General features: G+C 36.4%; 1 protein-coding gene across 3 annotated transcripts in view; it reads left to right on the top strand.

Moving 5' to 3' along the window:
- Positions 1-15,187, top strand: part of FTO (FTO alpha-ketoglutarate dependent dioxygenase) — a 418,955-nt gene that overhangs the window by 159,571 nt on the left and 244,197 nt on the right. For all 3 annotated transcript variants that reach the window (XM_020985190.2, XM_020985192.2, XM_078150063.1), the window contains exon 5: positions 2,026-2,105. In XM_020985190.2, the coding sequence (XP_020840849.1) occupies positions 2,026-2,105 (80 nt within the window). The remainder of the gene's footprint in view (positions 1-2,025; positions 2,106-15,187) is intronic.

Raw genomic sequence — 15,187 nt, 5'->3', positions numbered from 1 at the left:
TGGGTGAGAGGCAGCATGGCATTGTACGTAGAAAGTTGGCCCTTAGAAACGGGAAGGCCCAAGTTCAAATCCTCCTTTTCATGTGTACTACGTCTGTGGCTCTGGACAAGTAATTTAACTTCACAGTACCCTGGGACACTTTCTAAGACTTGTAAGTTGCATAACAAATGCTGATCTGTATTGCTTGAGTTACCCATACCAAGGAAAACATTGGCCCAATCCAAAGGTGGGAAAAGATTGGATGGTGTAATATTAAATTGTGGGCATTTTCAAAGCATCTTAGTTTTTAATACAATATAGACTCAATCCTTTTCCTTGGTTCTACCTACACTAAATTTATACTGATTTCAGATATAAGCAGCCTTTAAGGAAGAAAGGAGAATTGGGCTGATGATGTTGAGATGTGGAACTGGGCAATATAGCATTTGGAATTTAACAAAAAGGTAAAATGAGGCAATTTTCCCTGCAAGATAATATTTATTAACAGGGGCAGTGGTGCCTGTCAGTAAATGGTCGGTGGCTTGCCCCCATTTATGCCAAGGACCCTGAGAAAACTTCTATTTTATAGGTTTTGGAGAGTACAGAACAAAAAAGAGAACAGGGTAGATGACATCACAGGTTTGAGGGCAACATGATTGGTTAGAGAGTGAGGTACAGGAAAAAACATGATTGGTTGGAAGTTTGGTAACGAGGGCTAGTAATGACCCCCTCCTCCTCTCCTGAGACCAAGAAGTACTTCTTGTTTGAGTCTAGGTGCAAGATAGTGGCCCAGACTTTTGGACAGCAAACCAGACATCCTTCAAGGGTAGCTTGATGGTGTAAAGATATTAGTCTCGATTCCCTTGTGTTCCTATCCATCCCCCAAGGTCAGCTAAGTTCCTTGAGGCAAGAATAGATCAGTGATTATCTGGAGAGCTGGATTTCCAAACTTAACCTATTACAGGCCAGCTGAATTCTAAACCAAGTACAGATACAAAGAACCACAACTTAAGCAGTTACAGGACAAAAGCCATTGGTTGTACCAGGATCAATAAGAAAATGATACACAATCAGTTCAATTTTCTCAGCAGCATGAACTTATCAAAGGAGAATCTTCTAGGAGTTGGTCTGTTGTGGGCTATATCTCCTCAATTTCATGTTGTTTCAAGACAAATTTTGTAGTAATTTTTATTGACACAAAAAGTGTACAGTGGTTCCATTAGATTGTGAGGTCCTTAAGGGCGGTGACTGTCATTTGCCTCCTTTTTTATCCCTAGTGCTTAGCACACAGTGCGTAGCATATAGTAGGTGTTTAATAAATTTTTATTGATTGGTTGATTTTGGCAATAGAGAGGAGCCATTTTTTTGATTGTTGATTATCCAGAAAATTAGTCTGTGGTAGTACAGGAAATAATTTCTTGCTAGACAAGAAGGACCAGGTACTCATCTTTCCAATAAATGATTTTATATCTAAAGGAACATGGTGTCTTTTCTGAATTGACTGAGTAATTGGGTTCCTGATGCTACACATCCTACTTGGAACTTGATATTAATATTATGCTCTCAATTCTTTCATGATGCAGGTCTAGGCTTGAATTGTGTTCATCTGAAACTTGGCAATTTATTGTATTGACTGGTCCATTGCCTAAAAATTGATGGGGAAAAGAGGACATTGAGTTGAGGAAGAGGAAATAAGAATGCCTTGGGCAGAGGTGAAAGCTAGCTTACAGTAATGTAGGAACTTACAAGCTGTCTCAGAAACTGAAAATATAGTTATATTCTAAAAAGGAATCCAATGGGGGGGAGAAAGTAAGAATATTTGTGAAGAGAGCTTCTTTACAGAATATCAACTTCTAAAATAATTTTTGTTTTCCTCGAGTACTGAACTTACGATGTGCTTTTTCTCTCCAGTTGGTAGTACATGGTAATATATAGCTCATTGTTGGCTGGTATTATGTAATTAATAATAATGTAATAAGGTTAATTTGTTCCCTTCTGGTTTAAGTTGTTTTTTTTTTGTTTGTTTGTTTTGTAATCGGTCTTTAGATGATCTTAATACCACTCATCAACACTGTGTTTTGGCTGGCTTGCAACCTCGATTCAGTTCAACCCACAGAGTGGCAGAGGTAAGTAGAAAAGAAAATCTGCTGTGAATTTGGATGCAACAGGAAGAGTTGAATGGTCAGTTAAAATGCCACCATCAACAAAGGTCCCATCCTCAACTTGGCCTCTGGGATAGATTGAAAAGTCTCTGTAATAGTACTTGAAGGGAGAGTAGCTTTTGTCTCACTTGACTTCAGCCTTGATTCATCCCTTATTTCAGCTCTGGGGCTGCTGAAAAAAAATGCAGAACTACACTACGCTATATTGGATAAGGGTATTATGATACCTTGGGGCCAGATTACTGTAATAAGCTAGGGGCCCTGAGCAGAAGTGGTGTTTCGGAGGTTCTGTGTGGCAGGGATGTAATTTTGTAGCTTGTTCAGCAAGGTCAAGGGCAGGAAGTGGCTGGCCAGACGAGAATGGAGGTGTGTTTGTGTATTTGTGCTCCTGAATGTTTTAGCTATGTCTGGGTTGGGGGTGGTGGCGAATTTGCATTTTCCTCAACTTTTCAGGCATGTCTCTAGGCATGTGAATGTTATTTTAAAGAGGTAGTTGCTATGTTGACAAAGAATTTCTGAACTCTCCCTAGCTATACTCATGTCCCAGACCTCATTACTAAATTCTGTTACCTTAGAATAGCCAGGGACCTTGGGACATAGAACATGAGCTGAAGGTCAGCAGAGCAGACTGGTTCTTGAGGGGAGCTGGAGTGCCAAAGACCACCAATAGTGTATACTTTGGTTGTCATACATCAGTGTGGGAATAGCAGAAATGAAGCAGGTCATTATTTCATTAGATCTGTGATGCTGTTAAGATGGGTACACTCTCAGCGGTATTCAGCTTAATCTGTCTGCTACTCATTCTGTACAATTCTTGTTGCTCACCTCCATAGAGGATCTGCCCCTCACAATATGCTAGTCTTCTTCATGAGTTTTATTTTTATTTCTCTTTTGGATAAGTTTTATTGATGCTTTTTCTCTTTACATCAATTATTTCCCACCTCCCCTCCTCCACATTGAATGCTTCAATATGACAACTGATATAGAGACCATTTCTGATAATATATGTGATATATTGCCCTATATATGCCTCTATATGATAACTGCCATGAGGTAGGAAGTATATGTCATTATTTCTTTTCCAAGACTATCATTGTTTTTTTTTTTTCATACTTGGAGTCAAACTTCCTTGAAGTGATCTTTTCATTTACATTGTTGTTGTCATTTCGTGTATTTTCTTGGTTCTGCTTTACTCTGCATCAATTCATACAAATCTTCCTAGAATAGATGGACCAGTTAATAGCTCCAAAAATCATTCAGGGTGTGCCTGACAAAGATCATTTTCATTTAAGATTTCTTATAGTTTTGAGCTTACATGACTAACTAGTTGGCCTGGGTAATGCCAGGTGGAATTCTAAGAATGCTATATCTGGCCTCATCTTCATTTTGATCCCAGGCCCATTGTGAGGAATGGAGGAACAAGATATGGAGGTGTCTTTCTAGTTCCCAGGAATATCCTTGTTCTTGAATCTGATTGTTCTGGCCCTGGCTCATTAATGACTACAGCACTTAATTGCCCTTTAATAAGTCAAGGGGAATCTATTTTTGGCCTGTAAGATTATGAGTTTTTAGGTTTACTGTGGCCAGAGTCAAGATAAAGTAGATCATCGTCTTCTCTTGTCATTTCTAGAAACAGTCTCCCTTTATTTTTATAGAGGGTATTTTGTAGTTATATTTACAAAATTTTCTATGTGTTGGTGGGTTGTCATAGATATGTATTTTGGAGTTATTTTCAGTGGAATTTATCATACCCTTGATCATATTAGAAAGGCTTCTGATTTGTCTCTATTGTATGGAATGTTGACTTGTAGCTTTAGATGGTTACTACATACCACTGCAAGGAAAGATCCATATATTCTTATGTTTTGTAATACAGTTTTCAAAATAAGTATTGCATTTTGTCAAAAACATTTTCTGTATTATTGATATAACCATGTGTTTTGTTGTTTATTAATATTAGATAACAGTAGGTAGATCCCAACTAATAATCTATTATTGATATTATTATTGAATCTACTATTGAACCAACCCAGTATTCCTGGTATAAATCTAACCTACTCATGGTGTATATAATTTTTTTAATATGTTGTAATAGCCCCTTATTAATATTTTATTTAAAATTTATATGTTGATATTCATTGGGGATATCTATCGTCTTCTTTCTTGGTTTTCTTTCCCTGGTTTAATTATCAAGCCCTTACTACTGGATATACCCAATTCCTATTTCTACCTCTGTGTTTTGTGCCTCAATAGTCTATCCTATGCTATCCTGCATATTATGGATTTTTTAATAAGAAGTTGAGGTTTTTCCTTTAAATATTAATTCCTGTTATTCACCTATTTTTCTGATTTTCCCATTATAACTTTTAATCTTTTGATCCTCTAATCCACTGATATTCTCTTTGCTTTCTCAATGAAAGTTTTTACATTCAGGTTTTTAGTAAAAAGGGAAAGTTTTGTTTGAAATGAAGAAAAACCTGACCAGGATATATGTTTTTGTTTTTTTCCTTTCATTCCCAGCCCCTACTGCTTTATTGCTAAAAACAAAAAACTAATCCCAAAAGTTTTATACATAGTTACAGAGTTTCCAACCTAGTTTTTTAAAAAAACAGTTCCTCTGTAGTTTCTTTTTTGGTTTTTTTGTGAGGCAGTCGGCGTTAGGTGGCTTGCCTAGGGTCGTACAGCTAGTGAGTATCATGTGTCTGAGGCAGGATTTCAACTCAGGTCCTCCTGACTCCAGGGCTGGTGCTCTATCTACTACACCACCTCACTGCCCCAAAACAGTTCCTCTTCACACCATCAAAAGAATAAAATCCCTCCTTCAAACCCCCAAAGATGCATAGATGTAACAGCAAGCTGCCTTTTCTAAAGTTTCAGGTATGAAATTCTAACAGTGAGAAATTCTAATAACATTACCTTGTAAAATATAATAACTGTGCAATGGAGTAGAGAAAGTACGTATAGTAAGTAAACAATCTTTCCTGCACTAAAGAAAGTCAACATAATATATAGAGTATAACATGTTTTCAAAAAGAAAAATAAACAAAAACTATCCTTGTATACCTCATTCATTTCCTTGTCCTGCCCTAGCCACATGAAAATAAACTTTTCATTTCTTAATCTTTCATTACTTGCTGTAGTTAACTTTTTGCTATTTGTTCAGTTTGCAAATATAATACCTTGCTCGTCTAAGTATATTTTAGAAAAAATGATTCAAGCTTCCCTCTTACTGAAAATTAATCTGTTTTCATTGGTTTTTACCTCAGCTATGAAGGAATTGTTGTTTTTAGGTGTTAGCTGTTGTCCTTTACTCCTTGGAATATCACATTCCAATTCTTCCTTTGGTTTCTTATGACTATAGAGTAATCCTATATTTTTGTGATTGTTTCTCCTCGGAATTTGAAGAATTTTTTCCTTGCTCACTGCACAGTTTGTTCTTTGATATAATAAGTCTGAAATCTGACTGCAATGTTTCTTAGTAATTAAAACTCTAGGTTTCTTTGTGTACTTGTTCTGTGGATTCTCTAATATTTATCATCTGTTTCCAATATTTCTTGGTAAATTTTCTGGATTATTTCTGAAGAGTATGGTATTAAAGGGTTTTTTTTTAAATAATGCTTTTCTGTAATATCTATAATCCTTAGATCTTCTCTTTGCATTCTGTTTCAAGTTCAATATTTCTTCGCCCCACCCCCATTATTTTTCCTTTTGTCACTGCATCTTCCCCAAGTAAATTATGTTCTTATTTTCTTTTGAACACTTGGCTATTGAATTCATTTGCTTTTTATTCTTGCTTATCTATCTCTTCCACTGACCTACTTTTCTGCTTTTTAAACAGTACGAGTAGTTTTGATGATTATCTCCTTATAGTATGGTTTGACCTCAGGAAATATGATATCCCCTTCTTTCCTACCTTTTCATCATTTTCTTTAAGATTCTAGACTTTTTATTCCTTTAAATAAATTTTGTTATTTTTTCTACCCTTATAGATTTCCTCCTGATAATTTGATTAGCATAGCAGTTATTTTAAAAATGATTTAAGTAAAATCATCATTTTAATTATATTGACATAGCTCAACCTTGAGAAATGACTGTCCTTTGGTAATATAAGTAATTCTTTATTTCTGTATAGAGTGTTTTATAGAATATTAATATGACATATATATCTTGGTAAATTGGCTCCCAATTTGTATTTTTTTATTTTTTGTGGGAGCCAAGATGGCAAGAGAAATCAGGAAGTTGCCTGAGCTCCCCCGAGTTTCCTTCAGAAACATTAAATCAAGTCTCTAAGTGGGTTCTGGAGCAACATAACCTACAAAAAGATAGTGAAACAATTTCCAGCTTAAGATAACTTATAAGGACTTCAAGAAAGGTCTGTCTCACTTGGGTAAAAGAGGAGCGCAGCCCAGAGCAGATGGTGTCTGGGCAAGCCAGCTGGAGGCTCTTAGCCACAGCACAGATCAGAAACTGAGGCACCTTGGTCCTGGCTCAACAGGGCAGTGGCACAGCTGGCCAGCTGTGAGGCCTCAGCACCAGCACAGAAGGCAAGTTTTTGGCCCCAGAAACCAGACAACAACTTGGGCTGTACCACCCCAGTGCTGTGAGCAAGATGCCAGCACCTGAGGCCCCAGCACCCAAAGCAAGTGACCAGGCCACTGACCCCCAGGCACAAGAAGCTTGGGAGAGTGCCCCCTGTGCCACACAAGGAGAGCTCAACTTTAAAAGCTACAAAATGGCCAAAAAATTAGCAAACATTGACCTTAGAAAGTTACTATGGTGACACAGATCAGAACACAAACTCAGAAGGAGACAACATTGTCAATATACCTACATCTGAAACCTCAAAGGGGAAAATGAATCGATCTTAAGCCCAAAAAATCCTTCTTGGAAGAGCTCAGAAAGGATTTTAGAAGTCATATAAGAGAGGTAGAAGAAAAATTGGGGAAAGAAATGAAAGATATGCAAGGGAGAGTCAACAGCTTGGGAAGGAAGGACAAAAATTGACTGAAGAAAACAGTTCCTTAAAAAATACAATTGGCCAAATGGAAAAAAAAATCCATTGATGAAAACAACTCTTTAAAAAGTAGAATTGGCCAAATGGAAAAGGAGGTACAAAAGCTAACTGAAGAAAATAGAAAATAATTCCTTAAAAACTACGGTTAGGCAAATGAAAGGTAATGACTCTATGAGACATCAAGAATCAGTCAAACAAAATCAAAAGAATGAAAAAAATAGAAGAAAATGTAAAATACCTTATTGGAAAAACAACTGACCTGGAAAATAGATCCAGGAGAGACAATATCAGAGTCATTGGACTACCTGAAAAAGATCCTGGAGAGCATCTTTCAATAAATTATCAAGGAAAAGTTCCTAATATCCTAGAACCATAGAATAAAATAGTCATTGAAAGAATCCACTGATCAACTCCTGAAAGAGATGCCAAAATGAAAACTCCAAGGAATGTTATAGCCAAATTCCAGAATTATCAGAGGAAGAAGAAAATATTGCAAGCAGCCTGAAAGAAACAATTTAAATATCGTGGAGCCACAGGATTACACAGGATTTAGCAACTTCGATATTAAAGGATCATAGGACTTGGAATATGATATTCTGTAAAGCAAAGGAGCTTGTATTACAACCAAAAATCAATTACCCAGCAAAATTGAGCATAATCTTTCAGGGGAAGAGATTGACATTCAACGAAATAGGGGACTTTCAATTATTCCTGATGAAAAGACCAGAGCTGAACAGAAAATTCAGTCTTCAAATACAAGACTCAAGAGAAGCATAAAAAGGTAAATAAGAAAAAAAAAGTTATTCAATAACGTTAAACTGTTTACATCCCTACGTGGGAAAAGGATACTTGTAACTATTTTTTGTTTGTTTGTTTGTTTGTTTTTTTGTTTTGGTTAGGCAACGGGCTTAAGTGACTTGCCCAGGGTCACACAGCTAGTAAGTGTTATGTGTCTGAGGCTGGATTTGAACTCAGGTCCTCCGGAATCCAGGGCCGGTGCTCTATCCACTGCACCAGCTAGCTGCCCCCTTATACTTGTAACTCTTGAGAGTTATATCTTTTTTAGAGCAGTTAAAAGTGATATAAGAGGGTATGGGTATAAAGGGTGGAAAAAGAAAAGAATAGTACTTGGAGAAGAGGAAAGAGGGATGCCAAATGGAGTAAATTACATCACATGAAATGGTACAAAAGACCTATTACAGTAGAGTGAAAGAAGGGAGGGGGATGAGCATTGTATGAACCTTACTGTCATTGGATTTGGCTCAAAAAGGGAACATACATGCTCAGTTGGGTATAGAAATCTGTTTTACCCTATAGGGAAACAGGAGGAGAAAGGGGAAAGAAGAGGAAGGGGGGTGGATAGAAGGCAGAGCAGAAGTAGTAGGGGAAAGGGGAAAGAAAAGGGAAAAGGGCTGATACAAGGGAGGTCAGATTGAGGGAGGCAGTGATCAGAAGCGAAACACTGGTGAGGAAAGAAAGGGTAGAAGGAGAGAGAAAAGTATAAATGGGAGGAAAATAGGGTGGAGACAAAGACACAGTTAGTAATCATAACTATGAATGTGAATGGGATGAACATTTCCATATAATGGAAATGAATAGCAAAGTGAATTAAAAACCGTAATCCTACAATATGAAGTTTGCAAGAAACACGTTTGAGGCAGAGAGATACACACAGAGTAAAGGTAAAAGGCTGGAGCAGAATAAATTATGCTTCAGCTGAAATAAAAAAAGCAGGGGTAGCAATCCTGATCTCAGACAAAGCAAAAGCAAAAATAGATCTAATTAAAAGAGATGAGGAAGGAAACTACATCTTCCTAAAAGGTACCATAGACAATGAAGTAATATCAATACTTAACATATATGCACCAAGTGGTATAGCATCCAGGTTCTTAGAGGAGAAGTTCAGGGAGTTACAGGAAGAAATACAGAGCAAAACTATACTAGTGGGGGACTTCAACCTTCCCCTCTCAAAATTAGATAAATCTATCCATAAAATCAACAATAAAGAGTTAAGGAGGTAAATAAAATTTTGTGAAAAGTTAGATATGATAGACCTCTGGAGAAAGCTGAATGGGTATTGAAAGGAATATGCCTTTTTCTCAATGGCAGATGGCACCTACACAAAAATTGACCATGTATTTATTTGGACATTTAAACCTCACAACCCAATGCAGAAAAGCAGTAATATTAAATGCATCCTTTTCAGGTCATGATGCAATAAAAATTCCATGGAAATATAGACTAAAAATTAATTGGAAACTAAATAATCCAATCCTGAGTGGGCAAACAAGAAGTCTTGAAAACAATCGATAATTTCATAATGTGAAAACATACCAAAACTTATGGGATGCAGCCAAAGTAGTTCTTAGGGGAAATTTTATATCTCAAAGTTGCAGGATATAAAATAAGCCCAATTTTTTTTGCATTTTATAATTATTTTAATGACCTTTCCATTTCTTTTACTTCATCTTGTATTTTATTATTGCCATAAGAATACTAATGATTTTTGTAGGGTGTTTTTTTCTGATACATTACTGAAGTTATCATTTTTAAAAATTTGATTCTTTGCTAATTCTTTGGGGCATTCTAAGTAAACTATTATGTCAACTGCAAATAAACTTTTCTTGTGCCCTTGCTAGTGTTTATGTTTTTAATCTCTTATTGCTATGGGTAGCTTTTGTAAAACTACATCAAATAATAATGTGGAGAAAAGAGCCATCTTTGCTTTATCCTTGCTTTTATTAGAAAAGCTTGTACTATTTCCTTATTGAAAACAATGCTTATACATCATGACCAATGTGAAAATATGCTTAATGTGAATGTATGAGTAGAACCTATATCTGATTGCACACTGTCTTGGGGAGGGGAAAGGAGAGAGAGGGGGAGAAAATTTAAAACTCAAAATCTTATGGAAGTGAATGTTGAAAACTAAAACTAAATAAATAATTTTTAAAAAGATGATTGTGCTTTTTTGTTGTAGCTAGGAAACGAAAGCCAAAAAGCTCATCATTTGCGATTGTTTAAAAAATTGTGGTATATGAATGTAACAGAATATTACTGTGCTGAAACAAAAAACATGATGAATTCAGAGAAACAGAAATTGTTACATGATCAGATGGATGAAATAATCAGAGCAAAACAAAAAATCCTAATATACATGTCTACAATAATAAGGTAAAAGATAACCACAAAACAATAAAAATGAATGTTGCATTGTATATATTTTGTATTGATCAGTTTTGCTGACTTTTTTCTCTTTAAAAATTTAGCCAATGCTGAGTCTTAAAATCTAGCTAGTAGTGCAAACTCACGAGGAATCTCACTCACCCCAATCATTGTTCTAATAAACCTTGTCTTTAGCTGAAAGAAGACTTGGTTTGAATTCATTTGGGCAAGACTCGTGTCTCTTGCTCTCGCTATTTTGGGGTCCCAGTACCCCTAAACCTCGATAAGTATAAGCCATTGGCCAGATTTTAAGAATCTGAGCACCTTAATGGAGGCGAAATGTATCTTATATACAGAAAGACTGTGAGAGGGATCTAGGAGTGGCCAAGTAGTCTGAGGGGACTATGAGGGTAATACTAATTTAGCTCTTGCTCATTCCCTTTTCCTGATTTTTAAAGTCTATCTTAAATCTTTAGCCCTTTATAACCTGTTTGTCCCTGGATGATTCATCTTTTTTCTTTTAGCTCTCAATTTAGCCTATCTTTCCCGGAAGGAAAAAAAAAGCCAGAAATATAGAAGAATTTATTTATTGTTTTCTCAACTTTCCTTAATTATCCTTCTCTTTGTTTCTCTTGTTTGGAGTGTTTGCACATCAGATAGTCTCATCCTGAAAAGGGGTATGGGGGAACACCCAGAAATGACTCAAATGCTTCTTTTTTGTTGAAGGTTCATCTTTTTCTGTTCACTATTAAGATCAGCTTTTAAGGATATGTTATAATTCCAGTCTGAATGCCTTTGCTTTTTGGAATATCCTATTCCATTCTTCCCTCCAGTTTCTTGTGACTATGGATAAATTCTGGGTTATTCAAATTGATGTTAATTCATATTTGAAGATCTTTCTCCTGGATTCTTACAAAATTTGTTGTTACTAAAATTGTGAAATTTAACCATCATATGGAGTTTCAAGGCCCTCCCTCACTTCCATCCCCCCAACACTGGTAGATGGATTTGATGAAAAGGACTTTGTTATCTGTATTAAAAAGTTTTGGCCATTTTTAAAAATTATTTCTTGCAATGTGGCAGTTTTGTTTTTTTTAAAATTTGTTGTATTCTAACTGGAGATGTTTGGTCCTTAAGTTATCTCTTCATATCCTGTCTTAAAGATATTTTTTTTTTGTTTTTTATAGAATTTGTATGTTCTTTTAATGTTGGTACCTTTTGTTTTTCTTCTATTTCTGTATTTAAGTTCCACATCTGTCATTTTCTTTCAAAACCTTTATTCTTTGGAGATCTTCATTTTGTCTTCTAAGTTCTATAATTTCTTGTTCTTTTAAAATTTTGCTTTGAGATCTTTGATTTCTGACCTTAAGTTGTGCTTAATTTAGCCCAGTAATTTTATTTGTGCTGATTGTTGTTGAATTTTTTTGCTCTTGTTTAATGATCACTGGATATTTCATAGAATTCTCATTTTGATCAGGAATTTTGGTTTATTTTCCTTCATTGTATGCATAGTTATTGTACTCTGGATTTTTTTTTTGACATTTTACTCAAATTCCCTGTCTTTATGAGTGTTTTATCTGCTTGTGAGATAGGTTTTTAATCAGGCCTTATCTCTTAGCCTTCTGGTATTTCAGCCTTGTCCTTGTACACTCAGACATTTATGTCTTGTTTCTATTCTTCTTACTCTTTGGCCGCTTTCCCTTCCACAACTGTACAGATCATAACACCCCTATTTTCCCCCCAGCCTAGGCAACATTAGCCTCCTTGGGTTAAATGTGTTGGGGACTGGCCAGAGCTGATTTCTAATCCCCTTTCCCTCAGTCTTGGAAGCTCTTTTCCCTCTACTCAGCTTCATATTGTCCTTGTCTTTCATCCCTTCTCCTCTAGTTTCTATTTACTTGGCTTTTCTATGCAAAATCAGTATTTTCTATATCTTGTAAGGGGAGGGAGCTTTAAGCTGAGTCACTGTTCTGGGGAGACCAAGTAAAGATTGCCAAAACTGTACCCTGAAGCACATTCTAGAGTACACTAACGGGTTAGGGGGGGTATCTCTTCTCTACTGCTTTTGACTTGAGCCTCCACTGTTAACCCCTATTTCTGTTTAAATATTTTACATCTATTAACTTATACAAAGGTATATTTACTTTGAAAATATGGCAGAATCAAAGTTCAGAATTCCTTCCTCCCCTCCCCTTCCATCCCCATTGCCCAGCATCTTGAGGACATGATGTTAGCTTCATTCCTACATAGTTAGCTCAACCATGTTTATATCTAAATGCAGCATCCTACTGTATGAGGCTTTGTGTCAGGTACTCCTTCACCAAGACATCAATGCCAGACTGGTTATCTGCAAAACCCAAATTCTCCAAAGCGTCCTCTTTTCCCCCTAGTTGGCTTACCAGGACCATTTTTTCAGAATGTCTACACCTACCCCTGTATCTCTCCAAGGCACTTTATCATGACTCTCCTGGAAGCCAACTCCCTAGGCTGTGTCCATGGGGAGATGCCTATAAGAGACCCTGTGAGTATGCACCAAACCTCATGGTTTTGTAATGATTAAAATAACTTTTTTTTATCCTGTGTGGTATTTCTGTCTTCTTATGTTGTGAATTCATCTTTACTTACTCTGATAAGTGGCACATAATTCCTTTTTCTGAGGTTTTCAGGTTGTGAAGTTTGAAAGAAAACAACTATTCTGTCTTGCTGATTATTTGAGCTCCCTTTTTCTTTTAAGCGCTGCAAATTAGGCCATCGGGTGTTCAGGAAAGTACCTTCTTGTACTCTCCATCAGAGGTCGTTTTTCTCTCACCCAAACCTCATCATTTCTTAACTTAAGGCATATTTTTAAAAGCCATTGATCCTTCAGGTTCTGTCTGACTTGCTTCTAAAACTTCCTATTAGAATGTAACAGGGACTGCCTACTTTTCTATCCCAAGGGCTTAGCACAGTGCCTAGAATATAGTAAGCACTTAATAAATGATTTTGCTTTCATTCATTCATTTACTCAGCATCTATTCTTGCTGTTAATGGCCCAAGAAAACTGGCCATTTTTCCTTCCTGTTTCTTTGCTGAAGAGCTTCTGTTACAAACTTTACACTCTTGGCCTCTTTCCACTTCATTTCTTCTTTGGTCCATTTAGGTTTAGATAGACTTGTAAGGGTGGAGGTCAATTGATTGCTGATTGCCCCATTCCACTTGAAAGTAATTGCTCTCAGTAGGTGGGAATTAGTCAATCAGAACTAAGTGAGTCTAGAAGACTGTTCCAAATTGGGGGACATGAGGAGAAGAAGGGCTGGTCATTCCCCTAAGAACTAAGGTGAGATATACAGAATCAGGCCAGGGAGAGGAAGGAGTGTGACCCTATAGAGTTGAGCTAGAAAAAAATGGCAGCCCATGGACAAGTAATGAAAGGAGAAAGAGGAAGTAGGACTGAGCTGTGGGAGGGTATGTCTTGGGCAGGGTTGTTGACTAGCCCTATAGGAATCCCAGATCACAAAATTATATGATACCAACCACTTGTAATTACTCCTCAAGAACTGAGGGAGGTTCCAAGAAGGGGTCTGCTCTTTCTCCTGCTTCCCTTCCTGTGCCTATCTTTGCCTAAACAATTTTCTTTTTCTTTTTTTTTTTGTAAATTTTTTTTCCATAGGTTACTCTTTTTTAAAATGTATTTTTTTTCATCCTGGAAAAAGAACCTAACAAATGAAATGAGCATTTCTACATATACTGTAAAACAAGAGAGAACATTGTACATGAAACAGTGAATTTCTCTTTCTTTTAAAGTGTATAATAAATTCACCATGTAATTTTCAAAATTGTCCTTTTGGCCTCTCTTCTAATCTCTTTTCATTTCTTTGAGGGAAGAGGACCCTATTCCTACCCCCTTCCTTCTCACTTTCCTCTGTCCATTGAAAAAAAAAACTACAATCCTTAGAGCAAATATGCATAGTTAAGCAAAATGAGTTCTCACATTGTGTTCAAGTGTGTTTCAGTTTTCTCCCTGAGTCCCTCACTTCTCTCAGGAGGCAGATAGCACATGCTTCCTATAGGTTCTCTGAAATCATAATTGGTGATCACATTGATCAGAGTTCTTAAGTCTTTCAAAGTTCTTTGTCTTTATATCTTGTTTCTGTAGTAGAAATTGTTCTCCTGGTTCTGATTGTTTCATTTTGCATCAGTCCATATAAGTCTTCCCAGGTTTGTCTGAAATGGTCCCTTTTATCATTTCTTACAGCACAATATTCCATTACCTTCACAAAACATAATTTGTTCAGTCATTCCCCAATTGATGGGCACTACAAAAATAATTCACAGTAATTTCACAATATTTCTGGGCTCCCCTCCCCACACCATTGAAATCTCCCTTATAACAAAGCAGAACTAACAAAATGACAGTTGGACAGTGGTCAAACATTCTGTTCCTGTAATTTTCCATCTACTGAGAGGAGGGAGGTATATTTTATCATCTCTTCTTATTTTTTTTTTCAGCCAAAGACAAGGTTTATTAGAGCATCCATCATATTGGGCAGACTCTTAAAGAGTCTGAACATTAGTGAGCTAGTGGCTAGATTATAAGAATCTGAGCCCTAAACAGTTTTCTTCCAGGAACCTGACTTTTGCCTCAACCACAAAAAGGCCAGAAGATAAATAGAAAAGTAAAGTAAGAATGTGGAAATATGTTTAATATGATTGTACATGTATAGCTTCTATCAGATTGCATGCCATCTTAGGGAGAGGAGAAAGAAAGGGGAGGGAGGGGGGAAATTTAGAACTCAAAATCTTGTAAAGTGAACGTTGAAAACTAAAAATTAATTAATTTAAAAAAATGTAAAGTAAGGCAGAGAACCCAACCTCTGCCCAAATGTTA

Source organism: Phascolarctos cinereus, unplaced genomic scaffold (assembly GCF_003287225.1).
Source record: "Phascolarctos cinereus isolate Bilbo 61053 unplaced genomic scaffold, phaCin_HiC Scaffold_2;HRSCAF=192, whole genome shotgun sequence".
Classification (NCBI taxonomy): domain Eukaryota; kingdom Metazoa; phylum Chordata; class Mammalia; order Diprotodontia; family Phascolarctidae; genus Phascolarctos; species Phascolarctos cinereus.
This window is presented reverse-complemented; position numbering and strand designations above follow the sequence as displayed.